The 21,528-nt window shown below is 37.5% G+C and overlaps 1 protein-coding gene across 1 annotated transcript; it reads left to right on the top strand.

The window, feature by feature from the left end:
- Positions 1-19: 19 nt before the first annotated feature.
- Positions 20-20,012, top strand: PSMA6 (proteasome 20S subunit alpha 6). Its single transcript, XM_043490153.1, has 7 exons — positions 20-190; positions 12,683-12,777; positions 13,124-13,205; positions 13,927-14,082; positions 16,491-16,669; positions 17,909-18,003; positions 19,790-20,012. Exons 1-7 carry the CDS (start codon positions 115-117, stop codon positions 19,845-19,847), a joined length of 741 nt encoding a protein of 246 aa, XP_043346088.1. The 5' UTR covers positions 20-114; the 3' UTR covers positions 19,848-20,012.
- The last annotated feature ends 1,516 nt before the right edge of the window (positions 20,013-21,528 follow it).

The following is a 21,528-nucleotide window of genomic DNA, read 5'->3' as shown; positions in this document are numbered from 1 at the left end:
AGCGGAAGGGCCCCGCCGATGCCCCGGAAGCAGTCGTACCAACTTCCGCAGGGGCTTGTACGCCTGGTGCAGGAGCTAGGAGGCCCGAGATTGTGCTTGGAATAGTGGTGCACCATGTCCCGGGGTTCCAGCGCTGGTTTTGACCGACACATTACCATTTTTTCTCCCGAGGGACGGCTCTACCAAGTAGGTGAGTGAGTCGCGTCTACCTTTGGTCCACTCGAATTGCTCTGTCATGGTACGGCCTGCAGCAGGAAGACGCGGCCGGAGTTTAGTCCCGGGCTGAAGCGTGGCCGGAGCTGGGACTGGAAGAGGGCCGAGTCCATGTGGAAGTCCCTTGGTGTTCCCACCGCTATCCTTAGGCTGGGATGGGAGCCTGAAGGCGGAAGGTCTCGGGCTGTCCGGGGCATGCGTCCTCATTGCTTGGACACTATAAAGAGTTACAGGAAGGTAGGGCTGTTTAGCCTGAATGGGCCCAACGTCTGTAGCCATCTAAAGGGTAATTGGTTCCTTAACCTTCCAGTGAAAACGTTTCCTGTTCGTTTTCCTTTGTTTGCAGTATAGACTTCCTGGTCCTGTGGTTAATTACACGTAGACTTTCAGAACCTCTGTGTGTCAGACGTTGTGCTGGTCCTAGGGGATGCAAAGATGTCACACCTTCACTTACACTGACGCTCGCGGCTTAAAGGGAGTAACATACGTAAACAAATGGATAAAAAGCGCCAAATAACTGGAGTTCAGGACATTCGTGGAAAACTGGTAGACGGGATGAGTGGCCGTCAGCTCTAGAGCTGCTCTTGAAACTAACATCCTGTCTTAACCCACGTCTGATTGGGTGCTACTGTAATTTAAAAGTTGGTTCTGAATTGTAGGTGAGGTATAGTGAAATAGCTGTTTCCTGAAGGACAGCTTCACTGGAAATAAACCCTAAAGTGGTTAGAGTTATTCAGTATAGCAGTACATTTTGGTGGATCAAAAAGGTGTCAGGGTTTAGGCTGTGACTGGAGGAGTCAGTGTTCGGAGAACCTGGTTTACAACTGGCCGGTGATGGTTTTCTTTTTGAGTGAATTTAGCACCTCAGTGTCTTGGTGAGGTCAGTGATCGTCTGTGCTTAGAAATCATAAGGAGGGAGTTGGCCTGTAAATGAGGTTCTCTTGTAAGTGTAAATGTTAGAAATGAAGATAACTTGGAATGAAACCAAATTACTGTATGGCTACATACTGGATATAATGTAGCAAGAAACAACATCATATAGGGTAATTCGTGAACCCTTTTAACTCTTCCCCAGTTGAAAAATATGATCTAAGATGAAACAGAGATGATAACCGTATCTTCAAGGAAGTTTCATTTTAGAAGTTTCATTCCTGAGTTTTAAAGACTTCTGTATTGGCTGTGCTTTGAATGTTCTATTTCATGATTTTTAATATGTGAACAGGGAAAGTCACTTAAACCTAGACTTTTGTATACTATATTGTAAAGTCCAGCAATAGGCTCTAATGCTTCCCAGATTTGGTGAGTTGAAGGTCTGAATATAGTGTCATTTTAATAGTTTAAAAAGACTTGGAATAGAGCATGCAGTTCAGAACAGGTTAAATATCTAGACAGAATAACTTTAAGGTTTGTGTAGTTTAATAACACACTCCCTCTGCTACTCAGGGCACTGATTATAGGAAAGGGAAAGTGAAAGAATAGTATGATTAAGCAGTATAGTGGTGAAGAGTTCAGGCCCTGGAGCCCTAACTGGATTCAAATTCCTGCTCTGCTTCATAGATAGTGCTCACCTGGGCAAGTGATACAACTTTAGCCTTAGTTTCTTTTTCAAAGTTGGCCTGATAATTCCTCCCTTTTGTGGTGGTTTTGAGGATTAAATAAAGTAATATATGTATAGCGCTTAGCACAGTATTAAGTTCTCAGTAAATGTTATTTTTTGTTGTATTCTTTGGCTTGCTTTTTTTTTTTTTTGGTCTGTTAGATTAGTAGCTCTGTAGACATGGACTGTTTCTTTTATGGCCCATCCATGCTTGATTCTCTAATGAAATATACGTATATTGTCACAATGTTGTGAATATCGTTGGTTAGTTTCTAAACTTTAGAATCTGCCAAAGACAAAACACGTAAGACAGTGCAAATTGTTAACAGTGACAGTGGAAAACTAGTAGAAGAAAAATGGGGAGATGACAAGGGAATGGAAAGGTTAATGGAAAGGATTAAGGATGTTCCTCATCTTCTATAGTTGGGATTCAAAAGATATATGTGGTCTGAAGTTGCTAAGTTTAAAAAAATACAGGTATAATTTTAAAGTTATAATATTAATTATAATTATAAACAAACTGTTGATGATATTTGTTCTCAAGGAGTAGGGGAATTTTTTATTTTTACCTGTACACTTTAATAATTGTTGAAAATTTTCTCTTAATGTGTTCAAGAGGGGGCGTGTGTGTGTGTAAACTGTAGAGCTATATAGAGTATTTGGCTTTGAAATCCAACTTCAGTAATTTCATATGTTATCAATGGGAAATAGGTCCATAAGCCTGGCTACTTTAGAGCCCCTGTCTTCTGCCTTTTTCCTGGATATGTCTGGCGAGGGAGATGGGATCAGTCCCTTGAATTTGCCTCCCAGGTGAAGTGAGCGCTGCCTGGTTGCTCCTGAGAAGGGAGCATGCTGATAAGAAACAGGAAAGAAATGGACTGCTAGAGACTGACTGGAGAGGATGGTTTTCTAATCTAGAAAGTGATAGTATGTATTGAAGCCGGGATTCCTAGGGAGTCCTAACTCCACACCAACTAGAGGAAGTATAGAATTTTACATATACTACATATGTAAAATGTAATCCCATTTACCTTATAGGTTTCTAAGGATTTAATGAGTTCATAGATGTAAAGTACTTAGTGTCTGTCACATAGTATTAATAAGCAGTCAGTAAATGTTTCTGTGAGGAATGCTGTTAAAATCCCTCACAGAAACATGACTGATAAAAATGGACGTTTTTTCATCTCAGGAGTTTTGCAAGTAAATGCACTGAGACTTACTGTTTACCTCTTTTGCTGTTTAAAAAAAAAAAAAAAATTCTTGTTTTGGGGACTTCCCTGGTAATTCAGTAGCTTAGACTCCGTGCTCCCAATGCTGGGGGTCTGGGTTCAATCCCTGGTCAAGGAACTACATCCCACATGCCGCTACTAAGAGTCTGCATGCCTCAACTAAAAGAGCCTGTGTACCGCAACAAAGATAGGAGATCCCAGGTGCCACAACCCAGACTCGGCACAGCCAAAAAATAACAATAATCATAAGAGTTCTCGTTTTAAAGTAGTGTTTCTCAACCCAGACTTCTCATGCCCTCCTTGGATCTGATTTGAAATTGAATGTGTACCATGTATACATACATACATATATATGTGTATATAAATATTTGTAAATACATACATATTAAAAGTATAGAAAAAAGTTATGAGATCAAAGTCTGCTATGTTTTCAACCTCATATCTGCCCCCCACACACATACTTCTCCCCACTCACAAACCACCAATATATTTAATGATCCCACCTGCTTGAAAAATCACCATTTTGAGGAATGTAATATTAGGAGGCACTGTGAAATGAGATGCACTTCCTGCTTAAGTTTAAAGGTTAGGGAAAGACAGAATGGCAGTTTCAAAAAAATCTTAACAGTAAGATTCTAGTAGTACAGCATTCAAATTGGATGTTGACATATCATGCAGAATACCTGCCTTGTCCTGGTAGAACACCTCTTATTTTTTTGATAACCAAACTTCAAAGAATGTAGGAGCCATATTTTTCCAGCCAGTGTTTATATGGGGAAAAATATTTTCCAGAATTCAGCACAGGTTTTTGTTCGTTTTTAAACAACATCTATTTATTTTCTCCCAGTTTTGTAAGTTAGCAGTCTGGTAGGCTTAGGGTCACACAGTCTGAAAATCACAAGGAGGCTGCATTCTTTTTTTTAATTTAAGTTTAGATTTGTCTTTTACTGAGGTAACATTGGCTTATAACATTATATAAGTTCGTGTGTGCAACATACTACATCATGATCACCACCAAAAATTTAGTTTCCATCTCAGTACAGCGTTTTAGACAAAATTATGGGTGAAAAAATCTTGACTTATATTCCTTTATTTATCAGAATTTTAGAATCACCTGTAGATGCTTCGCAATGAGTGCCCATAAGTGGGCCGTGCATCTCTGCTGTTGCTAGCAACACACAAGCAGCTCCTATTGTGAGCCACTCTCGGGCATTGTGTTTGACCTGAACATTTTGTCACAGTACCTTTTATATTTAGCCCTTGTTTTTTCCTAGTGTTATACAAGTGAGTCCTGGAAAAGTTGGAAAGTGTTGGGGAAAATCGTAGGGGAGGAAGCAAAATGTATAAAAGATTACTGTGGAAAGAGGTCTCTACATACAGACAACTGTTTATTAACTATTTTATTTATAATCAAGGATGCAGTTTTCATTCTAACCTAATCGTTTGTTGCTAGATTGAGCCCTCTGAAACTGCTGGTGTTTGACTGCTTTTTACCTGTAAAACTAGCTCTTTCATGTGGTTCAGCCTAAGATATATATATATATATATAAATAACCTAATACATATATATATACACACATATATATTGGTAACTTATTATGTATTTAAATAAAAATTAAGAAATTGTAACTAAATTGTATTTAAATAAAAATTAAGAAATTGAGGACTTGAGATGAACTATAATCCATTATAATTTTTCCTATTTAAAAAATAAGAAATGGACTGAAATGGGCTATCAGTTCTTTTCTTGCATAATCTTGGACATTCAGAAGCAGATTACTTAGATTAACATAACAGTGTTTGCTCGTTTTGTTAGTTTCTGAAATTTATCCAAAAAGTAAAATTTTTAGTGATGGAAGTAAAGTGTTTAATTACTGTTTCTGACATTTGAATTCCGACTCAAAACTAAATATGCCTTTTAAATACTGCCTATAAACTTCTGTTTTTTAATTGGCCTTCATGCTCCCCTCTGCTGTAAACTGTGATATTCCTTTTACCCTACCAGTGTTTCTTTTTAATTACTGTCTCTAGATTCTTAACTTGACAGTTTCCATTTTTATAGAAATTACTATTAATATATTTTATGGTGGTGTTATTTTTTTAAAAAATTTAAGTTGTCGTATAGTTGATGTACAGTATTATATAAGTTTAAGTGTGCAACATAGTGATTCACAACTTTTACAGGTTACACCCCATTTATAGTTATTGTGAAATATTGGCTACATTCCCTGTGCTGTACAGCGTGTGTCTTTGTAGCTTATTTTATGCTGGTGGTAGTGTTATAATGGGGATTCACTTACACAAAATCTTACTGAAAATTACACTGTAATATGGGAGAAGGCGGTGGCAACCCACTCCAGTACTCTTGCCTGGAAAATCCCATGGACGGAGGAGCCTGGTAGGCTGCGGTCCATGGGGTCGCTGAGAGTCGGACATGGCTGAGCGACTTCACTTTCCCTTTTCACTTGCATGCATTGGAGAAGGAAATGGCAACCCACTCCAGTGTTCTTGTCTGGAGAATCCCAGGGACGGGGGAGCCTGGTGGGCTGCCGTCTATGGGGTCGCACAGAGTCGGACACGACTAAAGCGACTTAGCAGCAGCAGCAGCCGCATGGTAAGTAACAAAATATTGGTGCTGAGAAGGGTACTTTAGGAAGTGACACTGACAGAGAGCCAGGAATGTTTCCTTCGAGGAGATCCGTTGATCTACATGAAGGTTAGGTTAGAAGGAAACTTAGGGAGACCTGTGTATTGGTCAGTCAGGTGTAACTGGAGCAGACAGTGACAACTGGAAAAAGATTGTAGCAAAATGTTGAAAAGATTTGGATGTCATGCTACAGATTGGACTTTGTCCCATGGATTTTGGACATAGCTGGTAGAAATCCTTAAGAACAACAAGATTATTAAGTAAGATAGCAGAAGAGTTGGGTATAGAATTAGAATTAAGAGTAGAAGGGACAGATGACAGGAAGACCATTTTGGAGAGGGTTGTCCCAGTGATCGATAGAAACAAAAATAGGTGGAATAGTACAATGACACGTGTATTCATAACCCAGCTTTAATGGCTGTCCGCATTTGTCAGTCTCGTTTTCTCAAACACTTATCCCTCTCTGCTGGAGTATTTTATTTTTTTCTGCTGGAGTATTTTAAAGCAAATTCTAGATACAAGAGTAGACATTTCTCTGATAAGAGGAAAGTGAAGAGTCAAGAATGGTACCCAGGTTTGTAGCTTGAAAACCTGAGTAGTTAGTAATCTGAGATAACTATAAGAAACAGGTTTGCAGAGATAACTGCGTGTGTGCTCAGTCCGACTCTTTGTGACCCCATGGACTGCAGCCCACCAGGCTCCTCTGACCATGGCACTTCCCAGGCAAGAACACTGAAGTGGGTTGCCATTTCTTTCACCAGGGGATCTTCCTGATCCAGAGATCATACCCGAGTCTCCTACATCGGCAGGGCGAATTCTTCACCACTGCACCACCTGGGAAGCCCAAGAGGTGTTTAATTTCAGCCATGACTGTGGGAGAAATGGGCATTTACAAATATAAGTTCAGAGCTAAAGATGTCAGTTAATAGTGATTATATAGGATAAATCACCCAGTGATAGGGAGAAGTGATAGAATCCTTAGGGATACCAGTATTTAAGGAGCCAGCTAAAGAGATGGAAGCAGTGAAGGAGACTGAAAAGTTGGTGATGAATAGCAGGAATTGTTTTGGGGGGCCCCGCATCTCATGGGATCCTAGTTTCCTAACCAGGCATCGAACCTGAGCCCCCTATTGTGAAAGTGTGGAGTCTCAACTGCTAGACCACCAGGCAAGTTTAGGAATGATATTCTTAACTAAGAACTTTAAAAATTGAGTTTCTCAGTTGCACTAGCCATATTTCAGGTGCTCAGTAGCCACACGTGGCTATTGCCTATTATATTGGGTCGTGCAAATATACAGCAGTGCCTTCATCACAGAAAGTTCTGTTGGAAGCAGTAGTCTATATAGACAGGGAGAGAGGACTAAGACCCCTTTAATGGATCTTTGCTAATTCATAGGCACATTCTCTGTTGAGAAACATTTTTTTATATGTAAAAAAAATTTTTATATTTTGTGGGACCAAATTTTATTATGTGGTGAGAGCCATAGCTCTTTTCCTTTGTGGCGTTTTATCTTTTGCATTATTTAAGCAGAACAGGTAAGTAATGCACATGAGTGAAACCAGCTGGTGAGGCAGGAGGAGGAATGATGGGAACTGTGAAAAACTGCAGAACACATGTCAGCCCTAAATGATTTGCTCTGCTGGACAGTTGCTGTGAGGGTCAAATGATACCAGGATTTTTTTCTAAGAAAAAATAATCCTGCTTTTATTTTATCAGACTTTTAGTTAATGATAATTATCCTAGAAAACTGTGTATTCTAAACCAATTTGAGTAAGCTGGATTGGATCCATGGCCAACCTTTGACTTAGTGTCTACTGGTTGCAAATGTAATTTTAAAGCTCTTTGGTTCCTACTTTCTTTGACTATCCAGTCTGGTGGTGGAGGGGGAGATAACACAGTTGAAAATGCTAAAATTACTAGTGAAATAGGAAATGCTATGGGAATTCAGAGAAAGGGTTGAAGAATCCCTTCTAGGATAATCAGAGAAAGTATCCATGGGAAATAGAGGACACTTGAGGGGAAGGACAGGCTTTAGCTAGGTGAAAATAAGAATGATGGGGCAGTCCAGAGAGGACTTGAAAAAGCAAAAAGTACATTGTAAGAGGAGAGATGGTAAAAATTGCAAACGAATAACCCTCTATATCCATAGACAGGCTTCCCACGTGACTCAGTGATAAAGAATCTGTCTCCCAGTACCGGAGATGCTGGTTCAGTCCCTGGGTTGGGACGATCCCCTGGAGAAGGAAATGGCAACCCATTCCAGTATTCTTGCCTGGGAAATGTCATGAACAGAGGTGTCTGGCAGGCTACAGTCCATGGGGCTGCAAAAGAATCAGACACGACTTAGTAACTAAACAATAACACCCATAGATGGAATATTTTTTAGGCCAAAATTGTGTTCTGAACAATCATGAGGTAACAGCTGGCAATTGAAAATGTACTGTAATTGAGATCAAGGATAGTGACCCAGATATACATCTGTATAGAAAAGCTTGTTCCTGATATTTATCTCTGTAATATCTATAGTGATAATCATTTTATTACTGATAACTGGTCATTTGTATTCTCTCATTTTCTAGATTAGTAAGGCTAGAGGTTTTTATTAGTTTCCTGTGGCTGCTATAACAAATTACTACAAACCTGGTTGCTTAAAACAACAGAAATTTATTCTCTCACAGTTGTGGAAGCCAGAAGTCTAAAATCTGTATCATTGGACCAAGATGAGAGTGTCAAGCAGGGCCATTCTGTCTCTGGAGGCTCTAGGGAAGAATGCTTCCCTCGTCTTGTCCACTTCAAGAGGCTACCAGCATTTCTTGGCTTGTGCCTCCTCCACCCCTCAAATCTTCAAGACCGGCCTTTGCAAATCTCTCTGCTCCTCCTTCATAGCACCTTCTTCTCTCTGTGTGTTAAATTTCCATCTGTCTCTCTTAATAAGGATACATAGGAATGCATTTAGGGACCATCAGAATAATCTCCCCATCTCAAGATTAACTTAATCATGTATGTAGAGAGTTTTTTGCGGGGAAAGGAGCTATACATGGTAATGTTTGCAGGTTCTAGGTATTAGTACATGGATATCATTTGGGGACTGTTTTTCAGTATACCAAAGGGTTTATAATTTTGTTGGTTTATTTTTCAAACAATCAATTTTTGACTTTGCTCATATCCTCTTTTATGTCTGTTTCATTGATTTCTGATCTTTATTATTTCTTTTTTCTAATTTGGTTTTATTTTGCCTTTTTCTAGCTTCTTAAAGTAGAAACTTAAGTTTGCAGTGTAGAGCTGGGGGCCTTAGCCGCTTTCTGACTGACTGTTCACCAGAGGCCACCAGTGGTCCTTGCCACGGAGCCCCTTCCCAGTTCAGCAGGAAGAAGGTCTAGAGTGAGTCCGCTAGCAAGATAGTCTTATGTAATGTAATCAGGAAGGCGCCATTCCATCACCTTTGACATATTCGGTTAAAAGGGAGTTAGAGATTTTGCCCATACTCAGGAGAGGGGATTACACAGAGATGTGAACACCAGGAGGCAGGTATTGTTGAGGGGAGACCGCCTTAGGATCCGTCCACCATAGCAGTAAAATTCCTTCTGAACACTTGGAGCTGCATCCTGCAAGTTTTGTTACATTTTAACCATTACTATTCAGTTCAAAATATTTTAAAATTTCCTTTGTAATTACTTCTTTGACCTATGGATTATTTAGAAGTATGGTTTTAAATTTTCAAATTTAAAAATTTTCCAAAATATAGGATTTCTAGCACTTTGCAATACCATCCATTTCCCCTTTGTGTCCACTCCATCCTAGGCTAATCAACTTTATTCATCCATTTTGTAAAGTGTGTCTCCAGTTGTCAGCATATATTTGAGTCTTGCTTATATATCCATTCTGACAGTTTATGCTTTTCATTGGAGTATTTCATCTATTTCCATTTAATGCAACTGTTAACATGGTTAGATTTCTTTTTTTGACATGGTTAGATTTTAACTTACCATTTTATTTATTTTAATCTGTTAGCCTTTTGGCTACATCTTAGCATTTTTTAGTCTTGTTTTAAGGATTATAATATATATGCTTAACTTCTTCCCATCTTTCTTAGAGTTAATGTTTATCATTTCACAAAAAATATACAAGCCTTAAAACATTGTAAGTCAGCTTACTTCCTTTCCTTCTATAAGTAATACATCTCCATTATTTTACAAACTCCATAAATGTTGTAATTTTTGTTATGTATTTTTAAAGAATTAAAGAGAATAAAATAAGTCTTTTATATTTATCCAGATATTTACCACTTTTTGATGTTTCTCATTTCTAAAGATTGGAGTTTTCTTTTGTTACCATTTTCCTTCAGCCCAGAGAACTTCTTCTAGCATTTTTGTTGCAGATCTGAAAGTGTCTGTTTTACTTTCATTCTTGAAGGATGTTTTTGTTGAAAATAGAATTCTGAATTGATGGTTTTTCTTTCCACAATTTAAGGATGTTCCACTATCTTCAGGTGAAATCCATGGAATTTAAATCATTGTTCTCTTGTATATAATTTGTTCTTTTTCTCTGTTCTCAAAGTTTTCTCTGCTTTTGATTTTCAGGAATTTGACTGTAATGAGTCAGGTTTCTTTTTATTTATCCTGCTTGGAGTTTGCTGGATCGTCAATATGGAATTTTATGTCTTCTGCCAAATTTGGAACATTTTAACCATTATTTCTCAAATTTTTGTTTGTTTCTGTTTTGGGTCTCATTCTTTCCTCTCCGGTTAAACACAGTTATACCTGTTTATATTAATCGGCAGACTTGTTTTTTTAAGCCTGTTTCCTCTTGTTTAAAATTGGGTAGCGAATTCCCTGGTGGACCACTGGTTAGGACTCTGTGCTTCCGCTGCAGGGGCACGGATTCTACCCCTAGTCCAGGAACTGGACCCCACATGTCATGTAGCAAGACAAAAAACAAAAAGTATACTTTGATTCATTTTTCATACTCTTTGCTATGTTATCTCCATTCTGCAGTTAAGTCCATTTGGTGAATTTTTAAATTTTAAATTGTATTTTTTAGTTTTGTAATTTCTACTTGGTTCTTTTTGTACTTTATTGAAATTTCTTACTTCATCTTGAGTATTTTTATTATGTCACTGAACCTAGTTTTAATAACTTTGCCTGCTAATACAACATCTGGATCATCTCAGAGTTGGCCTCCTTTAAGTAGATCACATTTAACTATGTTTTATTTTCTTTTTTAGTATGTTGAGCAATTCTGAATTATATCCTGGTCATTTATGAATGTTAGGTTGTAAAGACTGGATTTTGTTATGTTCCTCCAAAGAGGGTTAATTTGTTCTAGCAGGCAGTTAGTTGATGGCAGCTTAAATCTCACCTTAATTCTTTTATCCTAGCTACTATGCTTGGAGTCTGTCTTTTGTTATGTGTGGTTATGGAATCAGCCAGAGATTTGGGCAATTAGACATTGAGACTGTCCCTCACTGCCTCTCTCCTTTCTCTCCCTCATTCTCCAGCAGCTGTGATACTCCCCAAAGCTGTTCTCTAGCTCTTCAGGTCAAAAGGACTGAATTTTCTGTGGGTGTTTAGCCTAGACTGGGGCCTGCAGGCAAGCTGTAAGTCATGAAAATGGGAGTCACCCCACTCCATTCCCTTCTTCAGGCACTGACTCCCTCTCTAGAATCTGTACTTTTGGCCTCTCTCTGGTATCTTGGGCAGTTATTGTTTTGGCTAGAGTTTATAGTTTGTCTGTGGAGGATTGATCTGGTACAGGCTTTTTTGACCATATGAGAAACAGAACTGAGAAGCATTATGAAACATATTTTAGAAATTATTTGTGGTATAATGAGATGGTAAAAACAAGTTATTATAATTTGATAAAGGATTTTTATCACAGCTCCTATTAAAGGAAATTCTTTGGTGTCATAGGTAATATTTTCCTTAGATGAGCCTCATCACCAGTGGCTTTTTGAACCAAATGAGACCAGGCCTCAGACCTGGTATGCAGAGTAATACTTGACAGAATTTTGAAAGCATTTATTATGTGTCAGATGTAAATAATAACTGGAGTAGTGAGTGATTTTTTTCTTCTATATTTCCTCTGTATTTTCTACAGTGAGCATATATTAAATTGTGTTGCAGTTTTCCTGATTATGAAATATGTTTTTAGTAAGTTTAAATATTACAGAAATAAATAACATTGAAAGGGATAGTCTCATCTGTAATTCTTCTCTCCATAGGCATTCTCAGCTAAACCATGTGGTACCAAAGTAGTTTGTTTTTATAAATCACTTTGATCAGCTGCTTTAACCTGGGAGTGGTTTGACAGCAACTAGAGAAGTGCACAGGAGAAGGAAACGGCAGCCCCCTCCAGTGTTCTGGCCCGGAGAAGCCCAGGGACGGGGGAGCCTGGTGGGCTGCCGTCTATGGGGTCGCACAGAGTCGGACACGACTGACGCGACTTAGCAGCAGCAGCAGAGAAGTGTACAAGCTGAAGTTTGTTGTAGATAAACTAAAGAATCCTATAGTGTAGGTAACATGAAAGTTGCAAAAAAACATAATCCAGAAATTTTCAACTTGGTAGAGGGGGTAGAAAAGAGTAATCTAACAGCGATTAAAGCTGCATACAATCCATTAGTTATTGACCAAAAGTTAACAGAAATAGTAAATCTTGAGAAAATGTAGAGCACCTAAATTTGACCCAGGAAAACCAGACGTGGTAGGAATAATGGCTATAAAACAGATTTTTTCAAATGATAAAACAATTGATAAAAGATTTGATATGATAAAAATTGTTTACTGGAAGTTTGGTGTTTGCATCTGATGAAAATGATCAAAATGAAAGGAAATACAGTTGGTTTAATCATGGTTTATTATTATTTTGACTTTGCACATCTTAGATGGCATTCCATGTTAGTTTATCAACCTGTTTATTTTTAATGACTGTTTATTACTCAGTTGCATGGATCTATGATCATTGATTTCACGTTTTAAAAAAACTGTTCTATTTTCCAGAATATGCTTTTAAGGCTATTAACCAGGGTGGCCTTACATCAGTAGCTGTCAGAGGGAAAGACTGTGCAGTGATTGTCACACAGAAGAAAGTGCCTGTAAGTAGTACTGCCCAGATAGCAGTTGTTGCAGAATGCAGTGTGAGATGTGCAAGGGTATATTATTATCTGTATGTGTTCATGTTATTTTTATAAGCATAATGGCATTTCTAGGTCTCTTGTCTTCAGGTACACACTTAGGTGAGCTGGAGTTCTTGCCCACAGAAAACATACCCTCTTAAAAAGGAAAACAGAGTAGTGCCCACACCTCCATTTTTTATTGGTTTTAACTGTAAAATGAGCAGAAGACATTTATAGTTCATTGTTATAATTCCATAATGTTTTTTTATCACTACACAGAGACCTGTGATTTTTTTTTTTTTATTTATCTTGATTTGTTCTTTAGGACAAATTACTGGATTCCAGCACAGTGACTCACTTATTCAAGATAACTGAAAACATTGGCTGTGTGATGACAGGAATGACAGGTGACTGGCTTGATACTTACTTAGATTTGTTATTTTCTTCAGTTTATTTTTAATTTTAAAAGGCCTCCCTTAATATCTGATTTGCGATCTTCCAAGGCTACTATCAATCTTCAGAGTATTGTGTGCTTTTTTGAAACCATAAGTTTAATAGAATTAGATATCTATGCTACTGTCAGGGAAACTGAGTGAGGGCCCTCTCAAAAATGATTTCATCTATGAAATGGTTTATTAATTTATTTCATCTATGATATGGTTAATAATTTAAGGGGACATAAGTCAGTATATCTCAAACCTGGTGATAGTGACACTGGTTAGAAGTAGGTGACAATTGTGAGAATAACTTTAGGTTTCTGTTTTCTGAAATCAAGGGAACATTCAAGCCTACAAAAAGATGGAGAGAAACATTATTCTTTCTCCTTATACCTTGTTCTTTGGGAGATTATAAGACACTTTTAGAAATTATTGTGATGGCTGATAAAGAAGAGTTCAGCATAAAAGCAGAGCTATGTGTAGGACTTCATCTTTTACATTTTTTTCCTTTTTTGTCACATACTTATTGCTGAGTCATTCACTGTATGTTGATGGGAGAAAAAACCATTGTGGACTACTTCTGCTTTCCTTAAGTCATAATGAGATACATGTATTTGTTGGGACAGTTACCTGACTTTGAGGTTCATTCTTTCCTTCTAACGAAATAAACCTTTGTTTCTTATGCTCTAAGCTGACAGTAGATCCCAGGTACAGAGGGCACGCTATGAGGCAGCTAATTGGAAATACAAGTATGGTTACGAAATTCCCGTGGACATGCTGTGTAAAAGAATTGCTGATATTTCTCAGGTCTACACACAGAATGCTGAAATGAGGCCTCTTGGTTGTTGTAAGTATGCAAAGAAGTCTCCCAAATAATTAATGAATTCAGATTGTTTTTTAGAGAACATGCATTAAGAAAGTTATTTCAGTAAGACTTGGGTTTTGAACATGTGGTTTGGAAAATTATGAAAGGTAGAAAAAATCGTTATAATAAATAGATGTTGGAAGGATAGGTTTCACAGCAGTATTTTAGGCACTACCTTTAAACATGAGACACTATTAGACTTTTGTAGTGGAGATTCCACTGCAACTCCAGATTACTAGTTCAATGAAAATGCCTAAATTAGGCATCTTAACATTGTAGTTGTTTCTTTTGACCACCCTAAAGATTCAGGCTCGCACACGTATGCCTGTGATTCATATACTTTATATTTTATATTTTGTATACTTTTATATATTTTATATACTTTATATTCATATAAAGAGGAATAAATTTCTTCTTTTAAAAAACAAGTAAAATTTTATTGGAAGAGAAATAAGATTTACTGATTTAAACTTAATGGAATAAGTTAGCCTGGAAAATTCAATGTGTCTGTTTCAGATAGCTTGTCATTTATTTATGAGAATTAAAGCAGTCAGTGTAATGATTTTTCTTCAGCACCTGACCCTGTTTTTGACGTATTACTTAAAAAGTCTCCCTTGATTTCTTCAGTGATACTCTTCTCTGCCTCCTCACTTTCCTTAGTTTATCCTCGTCTACTGGTCCCTTAAATGTTGTACATCAGGTTTCTCTCCTTGGTCGTTCTGTTCTCTTTGTTTTGTCTGGGTAATCTCATCAGCTTTCAAGGCTTTATTTACTGTCTCATCTATATGCCAGTCACTCCCTCATTAGCTTTATCCCAGTCTCTTCCTTCATGTCCCACAGATACTTAAAACTTGAAATCATTGCTGTTTTCCTACTCTCATCTTCAACTTTTTTCCTACCCCCACCTCACCTTCCCTGGTCTTCTATTAGTCAGACTGTCAAGCTTTACTGCAGAATATCTGGCCCTTCCGCCTCCTGTGTCCCTTTTTCATCATCTCTTGCCTTTGCCACCTATTTTACCACCTTCTCCCTTCTTTCCTAGACTGTTCCATGTTGCTACCTGAGTTGTCATCCTAGAGTTTTGTTGTTTGTTGTTAATATGATGTGCAGGGTCCCTTACAGTTTATTCCCAAGTTGCCTCTTTCTTGTACTGCATTTCTCTTTCTCCTGAAGCTACTGTAATACATGGATCTTTTCCTGGGTGTGTCCTGACCTTTTGTGTTCCTTTTGCCTTGATTGCCCTTCCTTTCCTTATCATGTGTTAAACCCTGCTCATCTGGAGTAAGGAAGTGTTAACTACCCCACCCAGGCAGTAAGTGGGTATCTCTTTTGTGGTGTCCTTGGTACTGTCTATTGTATGTCAAGTATAAAATGTAAAGAAATGTTATGGATAACATAAGACACTATATTAAAAAGGTTCAGATGGGGTTAAGCCCATCTTTAAATACTTTTGTTACCTGTTCTGCTGCGTAGAGAGAGTTTGGCGGTGGTGTTTATCTTATGTTTATCTTAAGTGTATGTCATTATAATAACATACTTATAAGTTATGTGTACAGAATTTAGAACTTGGTTTATACTGACTAGTACAGGAATACTGTTGATATGTCAACAGTAACAAAGAGGGGCATTATAGAGGTGAGCAACTAGTTCCTAGGTTTATTTCACTTAGTGCCAGCATTCCCAAGGTGAGTTCCATACACTTTCAGTTCTCTGGAACCTTGATAGGTAGTTCCTAAATTAAAAAAAAGAGTATTCTGTGGTCAAGTAAATTTAAGAACTACTGAGGTAAAGTAGATCAGCTTACAGCAGAAGATTTTAGAACACTTAATATGCTTTTGTATATTTTCTAAAAATAGTATGTGAAAAGTCTGTTTTCCAAATTTATCTGACCAGTTAACATTTTGAGGGGTTGGGGTTCAGAGGAACATGCTTTAGGTAATAGCAGGGATTAGAAGGTTGTTTGTATATTACATTTGTTATCATTCAGACCTTTTAAAAATCTGTGATAAAACCTTTTGCAAAGTGGAGATTTATTACCTAATTTATCTGTGGTGATAAACTATGTTTTGTTACTAGTTTTCCTAAAGCAAAACTTTTTTAAAAATTTTTTAAAGAATTCTGAAATTGGCTAACTTGATTTTGTTTGCTTTCATGAGTTGCCTTTTCTATGTAACATCATTTAATTTCCACATTTATTGAGCACTTACTATCTGTCACACATTAAAAAACCTGTTCTCAGGAATTTTATATATATATATATATATATCCTAAAATAGCCAGAGTAATGAGTAACAGTAATGTTGTCACAGTAATGTGACAACACCAAGAGAGATGAAATCTGGTTGTATGAAGGTTTAAGATATTTAATGAGGGTCTTTCTTTCTGTTTAGGTATGATTTTAATTGGTATAGATGAAGAACAAGGCCCTCAGGTGTACAAGTGTGATCCTGCAGGTTACTATTGTGGGTTTAAAGCAACTGCTGCAGGAGTTAAACAAACTGAGTCAACCAGCTTCCTTGAAAAAAAAGTAAAGAAGAAATTTGACTGGACCTTTGAACAGACAGTGGAAGTAAGTTAACTGAAAGGAGCTGACCTTTTTTTTAATGCTATATAGAATAATGAAGATCGTTGCATAGTTGACAATCTTTATAAGCTATTCCTGGGATATTCATGATATCCAAGTTTGTTGGGTTAATAGTAAAATTGGTGTCACATGGGAACAATGAGGACTGCTTTATTCATCTAATTCTCTGTCTCATACTGTAGTTGAGACTGCTCTCAGCAAAACACATAAAATGGGAAAATACAACTGAGAATCAAGTCAAGACCAGGCCAAAAACCTGCATGGTTGCGATGCAAATTAGACTTAAGCTAACTGGAGGCAGAAGTGAGAAAGTTGAGTCAGTAATGTTGCTCTTATGGTCCTAAAGGAAAAGCAGTCACACCCCAAATTTTTAGGGAAGCAGATATCTTCATAGTAAAGTAGTATGCTCACAGGAGGACTTGACAGAGAAATTATAACTGGAATGCCTAGAGTCAGCGTTAAGCAGTATTCTTGAGGGGATTGTTGGTTATGATTGAAAAGTTTTAAATTGACAGGACAAGCCAAAATTCTTATACAGGTGCTTAGTAACCTTAGACTAAAGAAGCTTCTTGTGTATTGCCAAGAAGTTAAAAACAAAATTTTAGTAAATTGTTGAAAAGAAGGTCTGGGATACAGCAATTCTGAAGACTAACATGATTTTGATAAACAAGAAAGGAAAAATTACCATCTAATACTTTTATATTTAGTTGGCAGTATTATCATATACTAACAGGAAATGTGAATCTCTTATGTGGGAGGTACTGTTTAAATGTCTCTTAAGGTTTTTTTTTTAATTGCAATTCATAGTTACGTGAATTAATTAATCACATCACGTACAAAGCCACTTAAAACATTCTTAAAGTGTTATCACTGTAAATTCCTTAAAAGAAGGCTGTATTCATCTTTATCCTCTCTGCCTCTCACTCCAAGTGCTGAGCATATTGTCTGGCATGTAGTGATCATCAGGTAAACGGACTGTTTTGTCTTAATCACCCTATTTTTCTTGTGAGACACCTTTCATTTATAGTTCAACTTGGTATAAAAAAGTTTCTTGTTATTGGCAGGCAGCATCTTAGAATTAAGCAATCTGTGTGGCTGTTGAACTACCACCTCAAAAATGAATAGCTTGTGGTTAATTCATGAGTTGAATAAGATTAGGATGAGAAAAATCTTGGAATCTCTGAAAAATTCTATATTATTTTAAATATTGATACTTTTTTTCAGACTGCGATTACATGCCTGTCTACTGTTCTATCAATTGATTTTAAACCTTCAGAAATAGAAGTTGGAGTAGTTACAGTTGAAAATCCTAAATTCAGGTGAGTTTTATTGTTGGCTAGGTACTTAAAGAAGTTTTCCAAGTGATAAATTCTAGTGTAAAAAGGTGGAAGTGTGTTGGTTCATTCGCCCTATAACTTGAAGAAAAAACACTTTTTTGGACTAGAGTTAGGTTTTTCCCCAGCACCTGAGAGATCTGTTTTTGTTGTTATTGTCGTTTATTTTATTATGTCTTTAACTGCGTCGGGTCTTGGTTGCAGCACGCAGCATCTTTGTTGCACACTCTGGTTGTGTGTGGGCTCCGGAGCTCACAGGCTCAGTAGTTGTGGCCCACAGGCTTAGTTGCTCCGCACCTGTGGGATTTAGTTCCTGCATCAGGAATTGGACCTGCGTCCCCTTGCATTGCAAGGTGCATTCTTAACCACTGGACCACCAGCGAGGTCCTGAGAGGTCTGTTTTAAAACTTATTGGATGTCTCCTTAAAACAAACATAACTGCTTTGTTCCTCATTTTATTTATTTCATACCTAATACCAGAGGTGATGTATAATAACCTCCTTCATATAAGGAGTAAAATAAGTATAAGTGTTTTTCTTTTTTTGGCTTAAGGCCAATAGAAATTCAGCTCCAAACTAGTAGTTTTCAGATGGAGCTTTGATTATTTAGTGGTTATTTAAATGGAGCTTTGAAGAACAATATGAAATACTGATGTACATCAGACCCTATCGGGATATCTTTGAAACCCCCAGATTTTGCATACAGCTAATTGAATATGTAATGCTGGACTGGATGCTTGTCTGTTCTTACAGCTTCCATGAGTCAAATCTGTACTGGGTGCTTAACATGTTATCAGCTCACTTAATCCTCCCAGCAAACCTGTGAGGTGGTTTACTTTTACCATGAACCTGGATACTCTTATGAATAGAGAATGTTTCTGTTAAATCACAGATGCAAAGAAGCTGCTGGAAGGCTTGTTAACTGTTACGTGTCTTTACTCTTAGGTCAGAATTAAAAGAAAACATGTCGGGGTTAGGGCTGGGGAACAAAAGTAGTAAACTAAGCTTAACCAGACCTTTCAGAGCTTCATTAGTACATTTTTCTAGTTTGTCCTTTTTGTTGCCTTTTAGGTAAGTGACATAAATTTGAAAGATTTAAGAAAAATTTATAGAACTTTTTTAAAAAGCATAATTGGATTTCCCTTTATCCCCTGGAGGAAAAGGTTGCCTTTTTTTTCTTTTCTCTTTTGTAAAAAGCAGTAAAATTCCAGCAGGAGCAATTTCTCTAAAGGACCTCCAGTTAGTTCTTGTTTTCTATTCTGAGACCCTTTATAACCTTTAAAATCTTCATTTTCATCTACTAGTTAAATAAATAAGAAACCAAAAAGTCTATGTCTTCAGAAAACTCTTGTATCATTTATAAATTGTGATAGTATTTAAATAATAAATAGAATATATATTTATTTTTATATATAAATAATAGCTAGATAGTAAGTATTTAAATAATAAGCATAAACAACTGTATAAACTACTTGCATGCATACAAAGCCACTTCAGTTGTGTCTGTGCAACCCTGTGGACTGTAGCCTGCAAGGCTCCTACTGTCCATGGGATTCTCCAGGCAAGAACACTGGAGTGGGTTGCCATGCCCTCCTCCAGGGCATTTTCCTAAATCAGGAATCAAGTGGGTATTGACCTATCAAATTGGGTGATAGGTACACACACAAAAGGTCATCACTATCCTACTTTTGTGTGTGTGTGTGTTTATTTTGCATAATAAAAGGTTTTCAAAAAGTAAATAGTTGTGGGGTTTTTTTCCCTTTGCCTTCCAGGATTCTTACAGAAGCAGAGATTGACGCTCACCTTGTTGCTCTAGCAGAGAGAGACTAAACACTGTAGTTAGTTTACCAAATCCGTGACACCACTTGCCTGTGTGTTTGGTAACAACAGACCAACATTTTGGGGGCCCCTCGATTGAAAAAGGAACTTCTCCCACTCTTGCTGCCACTGAAATGGTTAGGACTCTGTATAAATAAAACCAGTGCTTTTGGAAAAGAATCGCGTCCTGTCTTTTTTACCTCCAATTTCAAGTATTAAGTCTTCAGTATGTGCAGACTGTTAAATAAATGTTCACCACCTTCACATGGTAGTTTTTATTCATTTTGTTGAGAGATCCACGTTTCTTTGGCTTAAGGAACTTAATAGCCAGAAATTTAAACTATAGCTTGTATGGCATAATTAATAAATCACAAACTAAAACTCTGGTTTCAAAACTTGCTCTGACTAGTAACTTGGCATGGGAAGCTGTCTTTTTTACAATTCCTCATTTATTCCTGAACTTGAATTCCAAGTACTGTTGGAGGTTTAAACTATATTAAATGATTAGCATTATTGATCTTCAGTAGTTGAGGTACACATTTAATCTATACTCAATAAGAACCAGTATTTTTAAGAACAGAAATTGTAGTTACCTTTGGGAAACAGTGGGGTTAGAAAAGTTGTAGAAAGTGTATTTTCTTTGCTGCCTTAAGATTATTTAAAGCAGACTTTTAAGAAATTGGTCTATAGTAAGGGAGAGCTACCACCATAAGCAACATTAAGGGGAAAAGAACAAACTACATTCTGAATGATCTTTTTTCGAATTAAGTGTTTAAACTTCCCAGAGTAGATCCCTGGTGACCTCAGCCACTAATTGTTATGTAAGTATGTGGTTAGTAGCTCAGTCAAGTCCAGTTTTGCAACCCCATGGACTATAGCCTGCCAGGCTTCTCTGTCCATGGGATTTTCCAGGCAAGAATACTGGAATGGATTATCATTTCCTTCTCCAGGGGATCTCGACCCAGTGATCGAACCTGCACTTCCTGCATTGGCAGGCGGGTTCTTTACGACTGAGCCACCTAGGAAGCCTCACTAGTTGTTACAGAGGATCCAAAAATCTTGGAATGTCCAAGCCCAATACATTGCCTGTTCTCGTTTGCACCGGGTGAGTCTGGTGAGCATGGCTGCTGGTCTAATACCAATCCCTGTAGTCAGCTGCTCCTAGTCCTGCAGCCACCAGGCCCGCAGAAGGGGAGCAATGTGAACTTGTGACCACTAGATGCAGGAAACTTCACCGACCACATCCTCTTTAGAACTGAGTCATGAGTTGTACTGTGTCCTAAAAGGGAAGCAGAGTTCTTCCGATTCTGAGGCTGCTGGCCTGGGATTGCCCATCCAGATCAACTAGGCTCTATAAAGGTGCTGCTTTCATTTTGAAAGTGGAGTCTGTGTGAAGAACTGCTCCTCTGAAAAGACACTGAACTAATGTACCCTGATGGCCTTGAGTGGCTTCACCCTCCTGGAATCGTGGGTGAGAGACTAGCAAATAACTGGATTTTTCTATAAGGAAATATCTTATGGTGTAGAAAGTGGAAATTTACTCATTTGTTAAGAAAAGTGTTAACATCATAATACAAAATCTAGATGAATTAAGAAGTAGTTTTAAGTTAAATAACCAATATTAGATTAGTTATTTTATACTTAAAAGAACTGGAAGAAACAGAGATGAGTTTAAGTATGCACATATTCGGTG

Source organism: Cervus canadensis, chromosome 17 (assembly GCF_019320065.1).
Source record: "Cervus canadensis isolate Bull #8, Minnesota chromosome 17, ASM1932006v1, whole genome shotgun sequence".
Taxonomy (NCBI): Eukaryota; Metazoa; Chordata; class Mammalia; order Artiodactyla; family Cervidae; genus Cervus; species Cervus canadensis.
Note: the sequence above shows the minus strand (reverse complement) of the source record. Positions and strands in the feature narration are given on the sequence as shown.